Source organism: Aquila chrysaetos, chromosome 21 (assembly GCF_900496995.4).
Source record: "Aquila chrysaetos chrysaetos chromosome 21, bAquChr1.4, whole genome shotgun sequence".
Taxonomy (NCBI): domain Eukaryota; kingdom Metazoa; phylum Chordata; class Aves; order Accipitriformes; family Accipitridae; genus Aquila; species Aquila chrysaetos.
In genome coordinates this window covers 2,384,762-2,405,000 of record NC_044024.1, presented here as the reverse complement: position 1 = coordinate 2,405,000, position 20,239 = coordinate 2,384,762, and the positions used below count along the sequence as shown (strand labels likewise).

General features: G+C 46.8%; 1 protein-coding gene across 1 annotated transcript in view; it reads left to right on the top strand.

The window, feature by feature from the left end:
- The window catches only part of HMGN5 (high mobility group nucleosome binding domain 5), a 9,498-nt gene extending 1,470 nt beyond the window's left edge, over positions 1 to 8,028 (top strand). The window contains exons 2-6 of the mRNA XM_029997203.1: positions 308 to 337; positions 867 to 896; positions 1,828 to 1,878; positions 5,891 to 6,034; positions 7,344 to 8,028. Coding sequence (XP_029853063.1) covers positions 308 to 337; positions 867 to 896; positions 1,828 to 1,878; positions 5,891 to 6,034; positions 7,344 to 7,391 — 303 coding nt within the window. The 3' untranslated portion in view covers positions 7,392 to 8,028. The remainder of the gene's footprint in view (positions 1 to 307; positions 338 to 866; positions 897 to 1,827; positions 1,879 to 5,890; positions 6,035 to 7,343) is intronic.
- Positions 8,029 to 20,239: the final 12,211 nt, after the last annotated feature.

Genomic DNA, 20,239 nt, shown 5'->3' with positions numbered 1-20,239 from the left:
CGGGCGCGGTGACGTCGCCTCGGCGGCCCCGAGGCATTGTGGGAGTTGTAGTCCGTGAGGCGATGGCGGGGTGTGGGGTTGGGGGTGATGGCGCGGGGGGGGGGGGAGATGCCGCCGTGGATCTCCCCTCTCGATCCCGGCCCGGTGGGCGGTCAGGGGGAGCGGGGAAGAAGGGAAGCGGGGCGGCTTTAGTCAGCCGGGTGGCGTTGGGGGTTCGCTGGCCGCCCCGGGCTCCCCTCAGGCAGGGCTCCAGAGCGGGCAGGGGATGGCGTCGCCTTCTCACCTCAGTCTCTGGCTTTCCTTGCAGGCTCCAGCTGAAGGCGAGGCAAAGGAGGAGGTAGGTGCCCGTCCCCCACTCCTCCCGAGAACTTTTAGGGTGCTCCACATAAATGTCTGCGGCCCTCCCCGCCCCGGGGGTGGGTGCAGGCTCGGGCCCTGCGCCTGGGTTGGGGGTGCTCGGGCCCGTCCCTTGGCCTGTTCGCCTGAGGTGGGTGCTGGGAGGCCCGGCTGGAGGCAGCAGCTCCGCCACGCTGAGGCCATCGGATCCAACGGGAACGCGTCCCCTTGAGCCTCGCAGGCAACGGCTCGGTGGCAGGGCCTTAATGGCGCAACTCCTGGAAGTAAAAGAAACTTATACCGCTTGCCACCTCAGTGGGGTAAAAGGGTGGCAGGGTAGGGTGGGAACTATGGAACAAAGCTGCACTTCCGGGAAGTCATCGCCATAATGCCCGTAATTTCATAAATCCTCGAATTTGTATGGGGCTTCATGGCGTAGTGCACGTGCCGTGTTATTCTGGGTTGCGGTTCTGGGAAAGCACTGCTTTACATGCTCTCTGAATTTTAGTGACACATCTTTCTTTACGTAGCCAAAGAGAAGGTCAGCTAGACTATCTGCTGTAAGTATCTTTATTTACTCTTTTAATATTACATCACGTGGGGTGCTACGTTCTAGGGGACAGTTACAGAGAAACTATTTGGTTTTTTCCCACCGGTATTGTGAAAGGCATGGCTAGAGTATTGCAATATTTAAAAGTAAAATTCCCATTCTATGCTTCTGGTCGTTGAGTATCAACACATTACAGGCGTACTTTTAGACGTTTCACGTGAGATGCAACAGCTGTGTTAGTTACCGTGCGGTCTGGACGCATGAGTGTCCAGAGTCAAGGAATATTGATTTCAAGATGCATTTGTTCTCTGTAGGTCTTCTCCGTACAAGTACCTGCTCATAGGTCTATAAGTGGCCTGCTCTCTCCTTATACTTGTAATTTGCCCATTGATTTTGCCGGCCCAACTGTTGGGTAAACTGAGACCTAGAGGGTGTAAATCTGTGTCGTGCGGTAGGGTTCAGCCAAAGTCGCAGCCTTAAACAGGCTCTTGGCATCCTTTTCTACAGACACATAGTGCACCCAGCCCTTTTTTAAGCCATCTTGGAAATGCCAAGTGGATAACAGTTGCTATTTAAAAAAGAAAGTACTTAATTTTAGTGAAAGCTAAGATGTGTATTCATATGTAGAGTTATGTCCAAATGTTAATACCTTTCATTTCTGACACACGCTTGCCTTCACAGCAGACAGTAACACCCAGACACAGTAATGATCCACTTACTACTCCTATCAGCATCTGTGCCACTGTAACATACGTGAGGAAACACGGGTTTGGATAATGAAACATGCTGATCTGTCTCTGACGTTTACTCCTTTATACTACAGAATGAAGCAGACAGCTCTAAACTATTTTTTGTTTGAATAGTTTTCAAAAGTTAACAGCATATTGCTAAAACATTTATAGCATTCATCTGACTCTGTTTCTTATGTATGTTTTGTACAGAAACCTGCTCCGCCTAAACCGGAGCCAAAGCCCAAAAAGGCAGCACCTAAGGTAAGTCTTCGAGATCTCTTGAACTGAAGTTATACTTTTCTTTCTCAAGGTGTTTATAGGGGGAAAAAAATATCCACAACTAACCATTTTGGTTTTTCATCATTTTCTTGAAAGGGTTAAGATTGAATTATGTGAGTTAAAAGAACTTGAAAGATGTAAAGATCATTTTATCCAATTCCTAGTGAAGGAATGCGGGAAACTGAACAGATTTTAAATCAGTTGTGGTGAGGCTTTACTGCTTGCCTTGCAAGGCCATTCTGAAGTTTCGTGTAATGCATTGTTGGGAAAATGATGCTTTGAATAGAGATCAGAGACTCAGAGACAGTATTGAAAATCATGCTTTTAATTACAGTTTCTTACTATTTTTTCATTCAAAGGCACTCTTTTCAGCTAGTTATCAGTTTATCAAATTTTAATCGCTGGAGATAAAGTTCTATGTACCCGTTTCCTTAAGCTGGATATTTTTGGAAATGCCAGAAATCTTGGCATACCTGACAGTATAGTTAAAAAAGAAACTATTTAAAGCTCCTTTTTGCTTTGGAGTAACAGTCTGAAATTTAAAAGGGGACAGTTCTGCAATCCATATGTGGTATTTCTTTATACCCCTTTCCTGTCACAGACTGCCCCAGCGGTCACAGTTTGCAGTGCTTTTTTTAGATGTCTCTGTAAATACTCAGATTGTATTAGGATTTTGCAGCTGGGGAAAACAACAACAACCACAAAAAAACTTTAGCGTTCTTTTTAACCTGCTCCCATCGTACGTTTTCCTTTGTGGTTTTGGGTGGTCGTATGGACAAAGCACAGGTGCGAGAGATGCTTTAGTTGCAGAAGGGGATGACAGGCTGGGAACCAGGAGCTCTTTTCTGTACGTTTAAAAGGCCTTGCAATTGCATATGGCACCGCAGATTTCCAGATGATGAAAACTATTCTACCTCCAAGTCCTTCTATATGGAGCATCAGAGATGTCATGAGAAATGGACAAGAAGGAGAACCCTGCTTGTCGGTTTGGGGATCCCGCATCTCAGCTCTGTAATTGCAATGGTGTGCAGAGCAAGTTTTTCGCATCTGCGTCTTGGTCGTGCAGCCGGATTTCTAGATCCCATTCCGGAGCGGCAGGGGAACCTCGGAACCCTGCTGCTCCGCATTCCTGTGGTGCTCGCGCGGCTGGCACACTCCGGATTGCATCTCCTTATGGTGTCTGCTGGTCCCCCGGGAGGAGGAGAGCCTACTGCTGGTGGTTGCTCTTCCAGCCCAAGTGGCAGAGAGCTGGCTTGGGGATCTAAAAGTCCTGGGTTCAGCCTCTGCTGATGACCCATGCAGAGGTCAGTGCAGTTGCATACGATGCACGTTGTTGGTATTTTCTTTTTTTTCAAGTTTGCTTTTTTATTTTTATGGAAACATCTCGGGGTTTATACACAAAAGCTGCGTTAACCAAATCTTAAAAGTTGTGAAAATAAACATTCGAAAGTTAAGGACTGTAAGTGACTGTCAAAACTTAGTTTGCTCCCTTCCTGCACAAGCTGTATGGTTCGGCCTCCCGCTGGGATCATACACGGTTTAGTTCTGCTGGGAGTGGTGCCTTGGTCATTGCCCTGCACATGGCCCCGCAGTTGGACTTGGAAAGTGTTGGTCCTCTTGCTTCTGCGGTGCTGGTTTGAAGCCAGGATACCTGAGCTGCATTTTTGGCTCTCTAGAGCTCCTAATACTGCATCAATATCTGTCCAAAGGGGGATGTAATAAGAATTGTGCAGGCATCTTTAATTCTGGTTTCCCTCAAATACGTAACCTTCAGGTTCTTCAGATGTTTTTTTGTGTGTCAGAATAGATTTCACCTTCTAAACCTGGCCATATTGAAAAACATAGAGCTGGGAAAAAAGTTTTATCACTTTATAAAACACATGACCTTATTACTGAATTGATGTTGCCATCTGTATAGAAAAATTATTCAGGAAAATTAATACAATGGTATTAGCTCAGAACTAGCTGAGAGGATGGAAGGAGCTTGGACATTGAAAAATAACGTCATCTCCTTGGGTATTTTTTTTCCTGGATTCACTTGGTTGTGGAAGGGGGCTTGACCCCTTACAGAATAGCCATTCGCTTGTCCCCAGAAGCCACGGATCTTGCAGAACAGAGCAGAGATCCCAGGATCCTCACTCACAGCTGTGTGCTGCGAGACACTTTCTCTCTGGTCAGTCCAGCCATGGAAGCCAGTTTCTGTGGATTCTCCTCGAAAGCTTTCTTAAGAGGGGCTTTACCAGCAAAGAGTGGGCTACAGAGAATTACAGTTTTAGCTCTGTTAATACTTTATTGACTTTTTTTTAATGGGGTAAAGGGAAAAGATACCCTTCTTCAAACAACCCCAAGTCTTTAAAAATCCTTTATGGCTTACATTGGAAGAGCGACTAACACGCCTGTGCTCATGAGTTTGGAGCATACTGGTGCTGCTGGAGGAGCCCTTCACAGTGGTGTACCTACATGTGCTTCAAAGGTCTGATGAGGTCTGTTCAAGTGACAGAGAGCAAATCAGTACCATAGTAGTATTGCAATTCTAAATCTTACTGCCAAACAGTACCAGAATACTTGGGTGCTGATATTACTGTGATGTTTATCTTTTTGCTGCCTCTCTTGAAAGTTGGAGGACTGTTCAGCCAACAGAGGGGGAAAAGAGCGAGTGGAGGCTTACTCTTCCCTTTCCTCCTCTGGTGACTCTCTTCCTTCTCTTGGAAAGAGCCACTACGTATCTCTGACAAGTCAGTCCCCAGAGAGGAGGAGAGGCTTGTTGAGAGTGGGCACAGCCCAGGAGAAGGGGGCTGCTAACACCATGTGGTAGTGGAGTTTCCCAGGTGGGCTGAAATCCCTCAGCAAGGTCAGACTGGGGAGTGGGAGGTTAGAGAGGAAAGAGACCCTCACCCACTTGAGTGCTACTAACCTCCTGCCTTAAATTTTCTGCATTGTTATAGGAGTTGGTGTTAATTTTGGTGAATTTTTAATCATTGGTATCATTGAAGAATCAGGTGACTTTGCCCCTTATACTCTATCTGAGTTTACCCTGAGCTAGCAGCTCATTTTTAATGTGAATTAATTTTGTACACTAATAAGTGAGGTGTTGAAATAAAGTATACTTTTTGTAACTTCTAGTCACTGAGACAGCTCCATCTTCTGAGTAGAGAGAGAGAGATATATCTTCAGTAATTACCTGTTTATCTTCACTTACCTGTGAGTAGTAATTTTGCAGATATTTATGGTTCCTTTGTTGGAACTAGGTTAATCAAGCGAGGAACTAAGCTAGTTTGCTTAGTGCACTTACTTATTGGCAGCAAGAGGCAGATCCTCGGAAGTGAAACTAATGAGAGTCATTCTTGTTACTGTATGGGGATCTGACCTTGCCATATAGAAAACTATTACTACAGAAGTTGTAGCATCAAGTTTTGTTTTGGTTTAGCCTGATCCACGTATAAAAAAACTGTGCTTAAATAATACATGCAAAGTTCTCCTTGTTACTGAAGTGATGCTGTTGAGCCCCCAACTTGTCTATCACACAAATGGTTTATTATAGTAAGGAATATTTCTGGCAGGGAAGGGGGAAAGTCCTTTGACTACAGCTTTGTTACAGTTTTCTAAATAGGCATTAATAGCACATCTGAAGTATTCTGCTATTTCCACTAGCTGTACATGTTCTTTTTGTTCTGTGGTATGCCTTTCAGCAGCACAGCAGAAATACAGGCCAGTTCAACATTTTTTAGCTAATTTAATTGAATGCCTATTTAAAATAGGAATTCTTTTAACCCCAGCCATGGCTGCTTTTATATTATGCACTTCCCAGTAGCACATTCAGGACGGAATAGAAGGAAAGCACTTCTCCCTGGAAACTTTCGTCTCATCTTTGTCAATAGGAAGTTCAGCGTGTAGAAGCAGGTTGTGTAGACGGTTTTAGAGTTGAGTATGTCCGTGTGCAGATGTACAAGGTGGAAATTAGCGTTTACCATATCACGGTCTGTTTTCTTAACAGAAAGAAAAGGCAGCAAATGATAAAAAGGAGGACAAAAAGGCAGCAACAAAAGGGAAGAAAGGAGCCAAAGGCAAAGATGAAACTAAACAAGAGGATGCTAAAGAAGAAAACCACTCTGAAAACGGAGATACCAAAACTAATGAGGTACTTTAGCTACAGTAAACATGGGAATAAACACAGATGTATTGGTAATACATCTGCAGGAGCCAACGATTGGGCCTCCTTGTCAGAAGGTGGTGTGTTGCACTGCCATCCTGTAAAGACAGACCAGCCGCAGTACCTGCACAGGGCAACTCCCAGGGAGAGCCTGAAAGAATAGCATTCTCCTTCAAACTCATTCCTGCTATGTGATAGAGCCCTTCCACAGGTGGTCTGTGCTATCGTAGTGTCCCCCTCAGGGTTGGCACAAGAGCAATGCAGAATATTTGGGGAACAATAGAGCTCAGTAAGATTGCTATCCAACCCTGAGCTGACTTTGCATATCCTCTCTGGACTGCTGGATTGCCTCTTCTGCTCAGCACGGGTTGGTACTCTGCCAGAAATCTGGTTTTAAGTTTTACACAATTCTTTAAAACAATTCTTCGCCTCAGAACAGTTCAACAAGACATCTGCAAAATAAACTTGGTCTTGTCTCTTGATCTGCAAGCCTCTTTCTTACAGGTTCTTACTGTATCAGCTACTTACCTAAGAGCTGCCATTTTCTAGGACTAGCTACAAGCTTCAGTCAGCTCCTGATGGCCTTTTCCTAGCAGTTTTCTTGCTGGTAGTAGAAACGCAACGTTTGCTACGGGCTCCCTTTGCCCCTGTAGGCACAGACTAGCCTGTTGTGTTCTCTGTTACTTTTGATTTACGGCGATCTCTCTCCATGTGTTGAGTATCATTATCCAGTTAATGGGTCGTTTATTCTTTCATTTTTAAAAGTAATTCAGGAGCTTCTTTGCTAAAAATTAATATGGGGCTAGTGTACTTCAAAGGATCTTTTCTAGGAGCTTTGCAATTTTGATGTGTTGACTTAAAAAGTAATAGCGGACCTTTTTATAGAAAACAGGTGAGAACCAATTTCCCCGAAGTTTGGACAGTAGACCAGTATCGCGCTTTTATGTGTAATTCTTACACTTCCCTGTGACTTACGAAGACGAGGACTTGAACTTTCCCTAGCTTATGATTGATCCTAATCTAAAACACTTTCTAAACTTCTGCCTCTTTGGAGGCACTTAACATTCCAAAATTAACTCGGTCATCAATTAATACTCATCTGTGTTTGAATTTTTAGAATTACCAGCCAACATGCTGTTGTGTTGATATTTTCTGTAGTAGCTGTGCATTCTTGTCCATCTACACAAAATGTTGTCCATGTCTGTGCTAACAAACTAGTCTCTCTTTGATGCTTGTTGGAATGGAATCCGATTAGCATTACGAATAATATTTCTATTCTTCCCAAACACTTTTATAGGCACCAGCTGCTGAAGCATCTGATGATAAGGAAGCCAAGTCCGAGTAATGTTAACCCTGCCCTATATCTCCATCATTTGGTATCCGTACCTCCATGCTGTATTGTTAACAGAGAGGAATATTTTTATCAACTATTTTATAAATGCAGGTTTTTTTAGCATGAATTTAATTATGGAACATCTTCATCTCGGTTACTTGGGAATTAAATCCCTAACAAACAAAACAAACAAAAAAATCATTGTTTTTAAATTTTGTGATTGTAATAGTTTGTATGGTACATGGAAAGAATAAGTGGTGGTAGCTTTTGACTTCTGTCAGTGTGTCCCTTTTTGTGTAAGTCATGCTTACAGACTTCAGATTTTAATTTTACCCTTGTATGTGTTGTATGGTTTCTTAAAGTGGGGAGGTCTCAAAACAAATAACCGTGTTAAACATTCCAGTGGTTCTGTGGGTTGCTTTTATAAAGAAGGTGAGCTATTTTCATGAAAAACCTAAGAGCTGGAAATCTGTTGTTTCCCAAATGTAATTTTATTTTGTCAGTTTTGAAAAAATAAATAAATAAAAGTGTAATCATGTTTTTAAATGAAATACAAACATTTCTTTTAAAAGGGCAGGTTGGTTGTATGTACCCACTGTTAGGAATTTTGCTGGATTTATCTTAATAAAAAAGACTCCTCAAAAGCTGATTGTGGTTTGTTGCTTGTGCTGCAAACGTACTGCTGGAAAGCTACCAAATTCCAGAAGAGTTGCAGTAGTTCAGGGCCTCAGGCAGAGAGAACCTATGCAGCTAGGAAGCTTTGGGCCATAGCATGATTAGGGCTTGAGCCCCGGTCGTCTTCAGTTGTGTAAACAAAAATGACTTTATGGGCCAGCCTCTCGGCAGCCAAAATGGGAGTAGCTGTTTTCAGAGGAAACGTGCTGGCTTACACCAGCTGGGAACTTCAGCCAACACTTTCAGATGAAGGCTGACCTTGTAAACTCTCGTTACTTACTCAAGGAAAGGTGGGATACTTGGTGTTGTCCAATACGCCTGAAAGCATTATAGATGTTATAAATTCTGAAGGGTATGGTCTGGTTTTCTTTTATGTGCCTATTAATTGATAATGATTTGGAGGGGGGTTCTTTCCTCTTAGAAATATTGCAGAGGCTTAGAGACTGCCACGTTTGCATCAAACCCTTAATAGTATAAAATAGTTTTCTGTTGGTGTAGGGATGTTCATAGTCCTGGTTAAAGTGCATACTTCCATAACTGTTGTTTATAGTTTTCTTCTTTAAACATGTATTACTCACAAAATGTTTTCTTGGACTCGCTTAGCTTCTTCGAGAATGATAACATGTATGTGTACAGAAGTGCTTTCCATTAATGCAAGCTTTGTTATTCTGGGAAATGACAGCTAGACCAGGCGGTAGTTAAATGGGGGTTTAGTATTGGTTTTACCGAGCCTCATTTTTGTTGCTACAGCTATTCTATGCAGCTTTATCAAGGACACTTCAAGTTTTCTTCTTAAAGCCTCCTTTTGTATAAAGTCTCTTCACATTCATGACCAAATACATTATATATTTAATAAGAAGAAAAATGTCTGCAATGCAGAAACCTTATCTTTTGCATTAAGTTGTTTCGCAGCCCAGAAATGTGAAATTCCAAGAGCTTGCATATTTTATCTCATATCCAAAACCTAACTCAGCATCTCAATGCATCGTGTCTTGTATTAAATGTGTGTTTCAGGATCAGTACCCCAGGGCACTGGCCACCAGATGATGTTTAATGTGGATTTAATTTTCAAGGCCTAAAGCGCTGGGGATTTTTTATTCCTGCTGCACCACCTTTCTGTAGAGCTGCTCTATAAAAGCATCAGGGTTAACTGGGCTAGGTCTTCCTCGGCAGTAAAGGTGAGAGAGCATTTAGGGGCCTTTTCCTTTGCAGTATATTCCCTTATTCCAACACAGCCTCGATACAGTGACTTTGGGGCGTACTCTATAGTCTCTCCTGCAGTGAAAACTGATGGAGCGAAGTATCTGGAATCCATTGCCTGGTGGAAGTGTGGTGAGATGGGGGTAAAACCAGAGAGATTCTGAATGCCCCAGTTTGAAGAGGATCCAACAATAGTTCAAATGTCATCCTGACACATGTAAAAATTATTTACTGAATTTAGCCTGCTTTTGAATAATGAAAGATGACTAGCAAGCACAGCAGCGTGCTTTGGACGCATGGTACAATCATTTTTAGGGTCTGACTGAATGCTGCTTGAAGTCGATGAGAAATACCAATGGGCCCGTACTGCTTCAGGGAGGAAATGCATATTGGAATGAAATGTTTTATACTTGCATATTCCCCCCGCCCCCCTGGTTTCTCTAAAAGGGCTTAAAATAGAAAATCTAGTTCTGCAGGGAAGGTGAGCTCCTTCTCCGAATCTTGCTACCATTTGAACCATTTCTCTTTGGCTTCAGCCTCTAGTCACTGAGTGTTTCAAGCATTGTTATTTAAATAACAGCAGCCACTATGAATATGGTTGATGTTTTCTTCTTAGCAAAGGGCTCATCCATATGCCAAGGTATAATCAGCCTGTCGTATGCTAATTGGGGTCATACTGTATGTCAAGTCATGTTTCTCCATTTTAATACGGAGGTCGTTAGACAGAAACATACAATTGAGTGTTTGGTTTTGTTTATTTCTTCCTCTTCTAGTGCCAGGGCGAGAGTTGTTCTTAATTCTATAACTATTGTTATAATCGGATTCCTGTTTCAAATAAGTACAGAAAATTGCTTAAGAACTTTTCAGACAAACCTCCTTGCTCAAATTCATAACTTTTATGAGCAATGGGGTATTGAGCGAGTTGCACAACTAAATAGATTGCCTGCCTTCTGCCAAATCCTCCTCATCTGTTGGTCCTGATGTCTAGACACTGAATCAAAGGCTAGCTCCACGTCAGCTCACAAGCTTTGCTTAGTTCATGGTGGTCCAAAAAGTAGAGCTTTCGAAGGGAGAAAACTTTCTCAGTGACTGGTCAGTTGGGTATACCTGCTTTCAGGTTTAGTTGGAATAGGTGGAGAAACTGCCTTCACTGAGATCCTTGGCTGGCTGTTCAGCGGTGCTCTGGGTGCAAGCAGTACGTGTTTGCCTATTCCGATACGGGTTATGAAAGATCCGTAGAATTGCTAGGCAGGCAAAATGGGCTGCGGGAGTTTGATTATCATTATTAGTCATAACAATTATGGACCTTGGAAGATGCGATGTGGCGAACAGATTCATGAGTCTAAAGATAGTGATGGTTCTGAGGTGGCGTAATGATATTTTTAGCTAGGGGAAGAGAGTTAAACTGAGGTTGGCAGCAACTTGCAATGGTGAGATGGCCGTGTAGCTCGTCAGTTACTGGACAAGATACATGTACAACTGTTGACTTGGATTTTGCAGTGAAACCTGGTGAAAGGAGGCAATATTGCTGGTCATAATGTTTTAGATACTCATTGTCTGAGGTAGTTTGACAAACCTTACGTCCTGTTTAACAAGCAGACTGTGAGCACTACTGATGCTGTTACCTGCTAAGCAGGAACCCTGCAAATTGTTATATCTTGCACGCAAAGAAAACCTGTGTGTCAAGGTGAGCGCGGTCTGTGGGTACGTCCTGCTGTGCTGAGTAGTGTTGGGCATTTGAGTGACCAGTGCCAGGCCCAGAAGGTGTGGTGGTGTCAAGAGGATAGCCCAGTGGTTCGGGTGGGAATCAGTGTCTGGGGCCACGTTATCCTGTCCAAATAGAAACACTGATAGCATACAGCTGTAGAGTCAAGGTTAATATAGTGAGATGACAGTGAACAACGACCCAATTTTAGTGCAACGCTGAAGAAGGGATCATGTTAATGCTTCAGACCTGTCTTACTGCTAAGGAGGTTCATCATAATGATTTTATTTAGTAGCAATCATTGGACAAAGCAAGGCTCTTCACCAGGATTTTTGTTTTGTCATTCTCGCCAGGCTTGGTGCATTAAGATGACTCATGATGTAACTTTGGGTGCAGGCTCCTGGCGCAGCATGGAGCTGAGGTAACTTCAGGATGCCTTTAAAGTTTCAGAGAAAGTATTGAGACTTCCCATTCCTTGCAATAATGCATGTTCTTACAGGACCTCCAATAGAACTTGAGCAAGCATTTACTTATTGCTTTGTCAGAACGATGAAAAGCTTAGAAAAACACTGCTCACCGTCCTGGAAAGTGAGGTCTGAAATAAGAGGAAGCACCTCTAGACTTCTTCCTGGTGTCCATCATCAGCAATGCGCTGGAGCAGCACGGAGGGAGGAACGGGAGAGAAAAAGCATGGCTGCCATCAGCAAGCAGAAAATGAAAATCACAGTGAGGTCCTTGAGATTTTAAAAAAAAAAAGGGTCAACAGGGGAAAGAAAAAAAACCACACACCCTCCCCCAAACCACATACAAGGAGGGCTTTTGTCGGTACATCCTACATCCACCTTTGCTCCTGTGAATGAAGTGACTGCACGCAAAAGCCAGAAAATCCGACGGGTCTGATTTTCAGATCAAGAGCAACTCCCTGGTAGTTAATGGAGTTACATTGGTGTTAATCTGATGAAGTAGAAAGAAAATTGAATCCCCTGAATAGAAACGGATGGCTCTTCTTTCTAATTGTCCCAGTGGTGATGTTCCTTCCCCATGCAGCTGGCGTGGGAGCCCCTGCTCTGAAACCTGATGCCCTGGACGGGCTCCAGAGAGCCGAGAACACCCCTCGGGCCCCGCCGCTGCGTGGCTTTCAAGGAGCCTCTCTCATTTTGAGAGAACAATGTTAACGTGGCTTCTGGCCAGAGACCGTCCCAGTGCCCGAAAGAGAGGGGAGCTGGTCGCAAGCGAGCGTGGAGGTGGGTGACAGAAGTCATTGGTGTCCGATTTGGCCGCCGTCCCCTGCTTTTGAAGGAGCGCGGTTAGGATTGGGCTTGGGCTGACTCGAGGGGATGGGGAGAGGACCAGTGTGCTGCTCCCACACCCTTCATCTGCCCCGATTTAGCTACCTCTGCCAACGCTGCTGGACGAGGACAGCGAGGGGCTGGTGGGAGAGGATCTCGGAGGAACAAAACGCCGCCTTCCTCCTGTGGCACCAGCGGGGGAATTGCTTGAAACGTGTCAAATGGAGATATGTAAGTGATGTCCGAATGCATTAGCGTGAACTTCAGATTGACGTAACACCTGAAAGCAGTGAAATGAAGTAGGTGCTTATGTGATATAAAAGGAATAAAATCACAAATTGGAAAGCCCTGTTTCTAAAAGAGTGGAAATCAAATTGACACCATAAAGCTCTCAAAGGCATGTTGATACAATCGGACACATCTTAAACATTTCCAGACGTTCTTAAAAGAAGGGGGGAAGCATAAATAACACAGGCAAAAACGCTGCGCTGAAACCTAAAAATAGAGCGGTCAAGACCGCTTCTCCCAGCGTCGGCGTCCCCAGCGCGCAGCCGGCGGGTGCCAGTACCCGCCTGCAGTCCCGGGCACGGCTTTTTGGTTTGCTGTTTGGAAATGCCTGCCTCCCGGCCAAGCGAGGTGCGTTGCTTTCATTAGGGATGAAGGGTAGCACAAGCCTGGAATTCGCAGTCAAAGCTGCTTGTGAGTTATCTGAGAGCCAAAACCCAGAAAAATCGCCGGGGTTTTGTTTGTTTAACATTAACAATTCGGGGAGGGGGTGGAAGTACATTTCTTGGAGCTAAAACCAGATGTGAGACATCTTAGCCACAAAGCTTTCTGGTTCTCTTCTGTTTGTTTTTCCCCCAGTAAGATAAAAGAAACTGCAGAGAAGGTTTAGATTGCGGCAACTCTCGGATTTCATCCTGGCTACGAGGGTGCTGGCAGATGCTGCTCTGCGAGACCACAAATGATCTTTTTTGTTTTACTGATATGGGGGCTGCCGTTCCCCTAAGCCCACGCCTTGTAGTTAGAGGTAGGCTGTCCCTAAGCCTAGGACTGAGCCTCAGCTTTCCAGCCGGGCTGAAAGTTTGCTTGATTTGATTTCTTCCTTCACATAACCGTCTCTACCGTCACAGAGGTGCCGGCTGTAACTACATCGCCAAATTGTGGTTCCATTTTGCACGGAAAGCATCATCTCTGGCTCAGGAGGGAAAGGCTGGAGTTGCGTCTCCAAGCCTCAACAGCCCAGTCCAGGGGAAATCCTGCAGGATCTGCCTTCCCCTAAGGCTGCCTCCTATAAATCTTTCCATGCCGCAAACAGAAATTTGCAAATCTAGGCCAAGCCTTCCCTGCTCCGGTTTCACCACCCATGCTGTTATAGACCGGTTATATCAACGTGGCTCTTTGGAGTAAACACTGACTTTTCTGCTCTTGTGTTTATGCCTCTGTAGCCCAGTGGGATCATCCTCTGTACCTGGAGCATTACCCTGGGAGTAATTAAAATAATTAACAAGTGTAATTAACTGTTGGAGGGTAAAGGAGAGTTTTAGCACATTGTATCAGCAACAATTACATAAATTACTCTTTTTGTCTTGCGAAGAATTGACAGACGGGAAAAAAGGAGAAGGGAGATGTATAGACTCACGCAGTGACACGGAGAAAGTGAATAGGGGTCGATGGCTCTTGTGTTGGAAGACAAAGCAAACAAAGAGGCACCAAATGAAATTACCAAGTGGCAGATGCAAAACGAACATATTTCACACAACGTGTAATTAAGCCGCGGAACTCATTGCCCAAATGGATCCCAAAAATCGTAACGGTTTAGTAAGTGATTAGCCAGATTCTTGGAAGACGACCCAGTGGGGCTGTCGAACACAAAGACGCGTCCCTGGTGCAGGACGAGCCGAAGTCGCAAACCGTGGGAGGCTGGGAGAGGACCCGGAGCCGTCCCTTGGCTCTGCCCTTCCCCATCACCTCTGGCCGGAGCTGGAGGCAAGGGGACACGGGCTTCTACGTACCTTTGGTCGGAGCCCCTCTGGCCACGCTTGTGGCACTTCGAAAGGAGAAAAACTTGCCCGCTGTCAAACTGCACGTGTCTCTGGCTGTCGGTGGGGACAGACACACAGCGGTGACTTCAGCGTGGACGTAACCGAGGTACCGTGGACTGGCGAGCTGCTCTGTGTGTGTCCCTGCCGAGCCCCGTGCTGCTGGACCTTGGCTTCTCGGCAGCCGAAGCCGAGGAATGCGGCTGCTGCATGCGTGCCCCCGTGCAAGAAAAGGGCACCGCATTCTTCTGCTCTTTGCAAAACTCCTTCCCTAAGCGCGTTCCCCCAGGGCGGCAGGTTTGCTTGGTGCTGCCGTTGGCTGCTCTTGCGTAGGCTGAAGTTGAGGTGAGGACCACCGCTGGGTTGGAGGAAGGTGGTCCGGGTACCCAGCTCTCATTGTTGCTCGGTTCGGGCTCATGAAATATTGCCAACCCCCTTTTTGGCCCATCTTGGCTATAAATCTTTCTAGCTTCATTTAGTGCTCTAGCCTCTAGGTGGTGGTCATGTCTGAGTATTCTTGTGTAACTGCACTGCAAACATAACTTGATCGCCAGGGAGGACCCTGTCAGTTTGAGGTTAACCGGCTGGCTGGGGGGGTGACGGCACCGGGAGCGGGAGCCTGTACCGCAGCTCCTGCGGGGTGACGGACGCTCGTCCCTGCCTGCCTCTTCGGCGAGGAAACTTGGGGTCTGCGTGTCCCCATCCGCCGGTCCCCACCGTCAGGGACCAGAGGCCGAGTTTTGGGCAGCCAGCCTGCTTTCCCACGGGATGCAGCGGAACCTGCGGGTACCCGGCGGGATGCTCACGCTTTCCTGCTGCCGCGGCGATGGGGACGGTGGCTCGTGCCAGTCCTGCGGTGGGTGAGAAGCAAGCAAGTAATCTTGTTTCATTTTGCACGTCCTACTTACTGAAGTATGTGAGCTTGGAGGAAAAGAAACAGCAGTTTGTAGAAATCCAAGTGGATACGAACATGAGGTCATCGCTCTGCTGCAGTCGACAGAAGTTTCTCCATCAAGTTTATGAAGGTGAGGATTTCATTTGCTAAAACTTTCTATAAATTTAATGTGCTGGATAAATAGTTATAATTCATAATGTGAACTATGGAAAACCAGGCCAGCTGACCAGTGAGGCGGCAGGGTCATCCCTGGAGGATATGGAAGTCAAAGCACAGCAAAGCCCTCCTGGTGCCCTGCTCTTCTTCCAGAGGTTTTCCACGCAGCACCTAGAATTTGCTCTTAGTTGTGATCTAGGCAGCGTCGTAGGGCATCGTCCTACATGTACCGGTTCTGCCTCAAGTGTGGCAGTTCAGCTCTGCTGCCTTTTTGGATTGAACTCTAATACCTCTCATACGGTCCAGGTCTCATAAATAGATGTGTTTTAATTTCTTCCTTGGACTTTTCAGTCAGTGGGCGGCTGTAACGACAACGGCAAGGCAGAAAGCTCGGTCTTGCCCTGGCTGGTTAAACTTGGGTAGCACCGTACCCTCTGCCATCCCCAGGGCTCTGGCTGCACAGCTGGGGGCCAGTTCATTATAACACAGCCATTATAGCACTCGCTGATTTATTTTTATTTAGTATAGGTCCTATTTATCTTCTAGGATTTGCATAAAAGAAACTTCTCTAATAAAACAGAGAGACCATACAGGAGCTGAAAAAGAAAAACCTAAGAAAAAAGGCTGTTGTAGAAAGGTCTCTTGCACGTACAGCCCCACTGCCTCCTGTGTCACGGGAAATTCCGCCATCTGACATGAAAACAGGGTGGGAATCATTCAAAGGAGAGACTATAGCACATCTTGCGTTAGCAATTTATTTTAAAGATCCCTATCTTGGCCTTAAATGGACCACAGGTGCAAACTTGCTGAGCTGTCCTTTGATCTTGGGAGTCAAATTCATCCCATTTTCTGGCGAAGGAGCCTCTATTTTCACGTCCACGGTGAACAGTCGGGACACACACGCAAGTATGCGGGCACTGAGCTCCCTAATTGGAGATGCACGGTCTGGTATCTGAGCATTCAAAGCTATAATTGATGGGTTTTCTTGCACCAAGAAGAGCCTGACGTTACATAAACCGGCCTGGAAACGATCTGCGCTGAAATACCAGGAGAAGACGGTCCTGCAAGCACAGCCTAATGAAACCCAGAGCAGTAATCACTGGGAGTCCTAGTGCTCTTAGCTACGAACAACCGAAACAAAACAACCGTCTTTCTTTCATAACTCTCTCGGCGTGCAGCTGCGAGCCCGGCGGTGGATTCGGGGCAGACGGCGTCCTGCCGGCGTTGGGCTGCCGTGAGCCGGGTCCGAGCCGCCGCTGCGGTCTGCACCAACGCGGGGTAGAAACGTTACGCAGAAACAAGCGGTTTAAAGGTGTTGGGAGACCCATGCCGATGACTGGAAGACGTCTTGCTCGGTGTTTGCAGAAGGGGGCCCGGTTTGCGCAGAGGTCGGTGGCGGTTGCTTGCGTGCCGCGGTCGGCTCCCGGCGACGTCGGCGATGGCCGCGGTGCCAGTCGATAAATTAAAACGCGTCTACGAAGCCAACTCACCGGCACGTTTTTCTAAAAGCCAAATATATTTTACGGAGCGGATAATAATTGCTCCATATATCTTTTACAAGCCATGGGGTAGGCGATGCACGTTTTAAAAATGATCCAAATGCATGTTTGGACAGCCAGCAGCGCGAATTGGCTTCAAGCCATCGCAGGACACGAGACGAGGAATTTGTGCTGTTCCCCAATTAGTGCACTTGTTGGTTAGAGCGAGTAGTTGTAATCTACGGGGCCGATGTGCCTCATTTCCAGCGGCTCCGGCTTTGCAGCGGGGTTTATGCCAGGGATGGAGATACGCCTGGAGAGCCTCGCGTGGCGTCACAAACCCCTCGGTCTTACGTGGATTGGCAATGCTTCGCCTTTTATCCCTAGAAAGCTCCAGACCTAACTTAAAATTACTTTATAAATATGATTCAGCGCTATCGCCCCTGGTTTTGACCCGGGAGATGTACCCGCACGCTGCACAAGTCGGGAGCTGCCTGGGCTGCGCGCTGAGCACCTCGGGCGCTCGCTGACCATTTTCCATTGAACTTGTTTAGGCAGACTTTTTGTTGGGCGAAAAAAGAATAAAATTGCCTTTTCAATTTCCCCTCCCGCGTTGCAGAGCACCACGTTTCCGTGTTCCCTGCTTGGCCTCGGCTCATCCCATCAGGAACATCAGCACCGTGGGAACAGCAAACCCCCCGCTCCAGCCACGCGGGCTCCCAGCCCTGGTTCTCCTTCCCAACCCTGTCCCTAACGGATCGCTGTGCCTTGCCGGGTGCTGCCCTCGCTCCCCGCGGCTGGCACCCGTCTTTTCCCAGCCGGGACCCGAGCCAAGCCGGGATGCCCAGCGCCGGCTGCAAAGTCTCCCGACGTCAGCATCCCGGGACGTCCTTGGGAGAGCAACAATGTGCCCATCGGTACAGCAGCAATGGGTGTTATTTACAATATTTTATTTAATATGTAAGATATAAAAAATATTTTATAAATATAATATATTAAATATATATATAGATAATAAAATATTTTATAAATATAATATATTAAATGTACATATAGATATATAGTGGTTGTAGGTCACATTTTTTAAAACAGGAGTGACTCCGTGGTGGATGCTGAAGGCCCTATTTGATGTCCCAGCACCCAGGTGCCCCCAGGGGCCGTGCCCCCCCTCGGCGGGTGCCCCCGCAGCCACCGCTGCGTCGGCCTCTGCCCCGCGCCGGTTCTCCTCTCCCTCGGCGAGGTCGGTTATTGGTTTTGGTTATTGCCCGGTCCGAACCCTCGATTCTCCGTCTTGCTTCAATCAAGATCTGCGTGACAAAACCATCGGCTCGAGCTCATTTTGGTGATCGCTTGCACCAGGAACCTTACCAGTTTTGTCAAAAGCTTGGATGATTTTAGGGTCTAGGTTTTTATTCATTACAGCATTGGCTGACAAAGCCCATTACATCATCCATTTGGAAGAGAAATTCTCCGCAGCTGCTTGTGTGGTGCGGGGGGGGGGGGGGTGTTTAAAAAATAAGACAGATTTTTATTTCTTTCTTTCAGGGCAATTTTCCTCCCAATTGCTGGAAAACTGTATGCTAAAAGGCTTAAAACGTGGAAAAGGGCAGCACGCAGCAGTTTGAACCATTCTTTTTTTTTTTTTTTTTTATTATTTCCTTTCCAAAGACCTAGGGGGGGAAAAATAGCCCCATTACCCCGCGCATCCAGCGCACCCAGCCAGGCGTGAAAAGCAAAGCCAGTGTCATGGCAATGGCAGATGGCACGAAGCGGGAGGGAGGGCTCCGTCCCCGACCTCCGGACGGACCGCGCTCCTAATTAGCTCTGGAGCAGAGAGTAATTAAACCTGGAGGTAAGGCAAATGATTACTTTTCCTGGATGGGTGCTTGCAGGGGAGAGCGGGCAGGGATGGGGTGCGGGAGCGGGGCTGCCCCGGAGCTGGAGCTGGAGCTGGAGCTGGAGCTGGAGCTGGAACCAGTTCTGACCCCACATCAATGCTGGGAAATCATTTTCATCTTGCTCAGCCCTCCTGCGCTGCCAGGGAGCAGGGAAACTACGGCGGCTACTCCTTCGTGTTCTCCAAATGACCACAGGCTGCATAAAATGAAATAAAATGTGGTGTTGCCAGGAAATACCGATGGAAAGGAGAGAGGCAGCGCCTGGACTCTGTGCCGATGACATTAAAACGTGACATACTCAATTATTTAGCATTGTTGCGGCACCTAACTATTCAATGCACCTCCTTGAACTAGCCCAATGTCAGAGCCGTACCTTGTCTTTCCTCCTCCTCAGTTGTTTTGGAGTAGTTTGTTATGCTAGATAACCTCATTTCTTTTAATCCACGTTCCTTGGTTTGCTATGAAAGAAGCAGCTGGAAGTAAATTATTTTTGTTGCTGTCGAAATGGGTGCAAAGCTCTCACAAAGCGGGATTTATAGAGTGAAATGCACACGCAGTAGTCTGAAAAAATATTTAAGTTCTTCATTCACTGTAATCAAAAGAGTACTCGGGGAAAAAATCCATAACTTGATAGCTGTGTGTCGCTGGATATCGCCACTTCGAAAAACGCAGCATCCCCACATCCCGGGCTGCGGAGCATCGCAGAGCTGCTGCTCCCCATCACGGTGACCCCGGAGCGGGGTGGACAAGCGACGTGGTCCCACATCCAGCCCCTGCCGAGCCCAACAAAGTATTTTCTCCGGTGTCGTCCTTGGGACCAGCTTTTTTTTTGCAGCAGCACCAGCAGAGCCTGCAGCAGCTGCGCGGTCCCCGGGCTTTGCAATCCCTGGATGGCGCAGGGGCTCGGTGCAGCTCCGAGGATGCGCTGAGGATGAGGAGGGTGGCCGGGGGGGGTGGCAGCGGGAAGGCGATGCTCTTCCTCGGTACAGCTGCACCCGGCCAGGGACGAGGGGTTAATGGTGCCAAGGACCCGGCTGCAGGGTCCCTCACCCCCCTGCCCCGGTTCGGTACCACCGGCCAAAGCTCAGGGAGGTTCTTGCTTAAGGATATCTGGTTCCATTTGAAAAAGACACTGTGGTTATAGTCCTCTTGCTTTCCGTGGAAAATCTGGCAACAGACTATACCCAAAGCTCAGGAAGCAAATAAAAAACGGAATTTGACTTTTTTTCCTTTTTTTTTTTTTTCCTCTTCCAAAGTACGACTTAAAATCCACGATTGGAGGGAGCTCACAATTTGGCTCCGAATGCCGGGGCTGGTCTAGCGGAGGGGGAATGCTCCAGCTGGGCAGGTCCCGCATGGAGCCGGGGCTGCTGCCGGACACAGCCTGGGGATCCCGCACGGAGATGCTCCATGGCCGCATCCTGCTGGGGCTGCTGCAGCCTGCCTTCCGCTGTGCAGCCCCCGGTCTGGGGGGGAAAAAGGGCTTTTCTACAGAAATTATTGGTGTGCTTTAAAAAAAAAA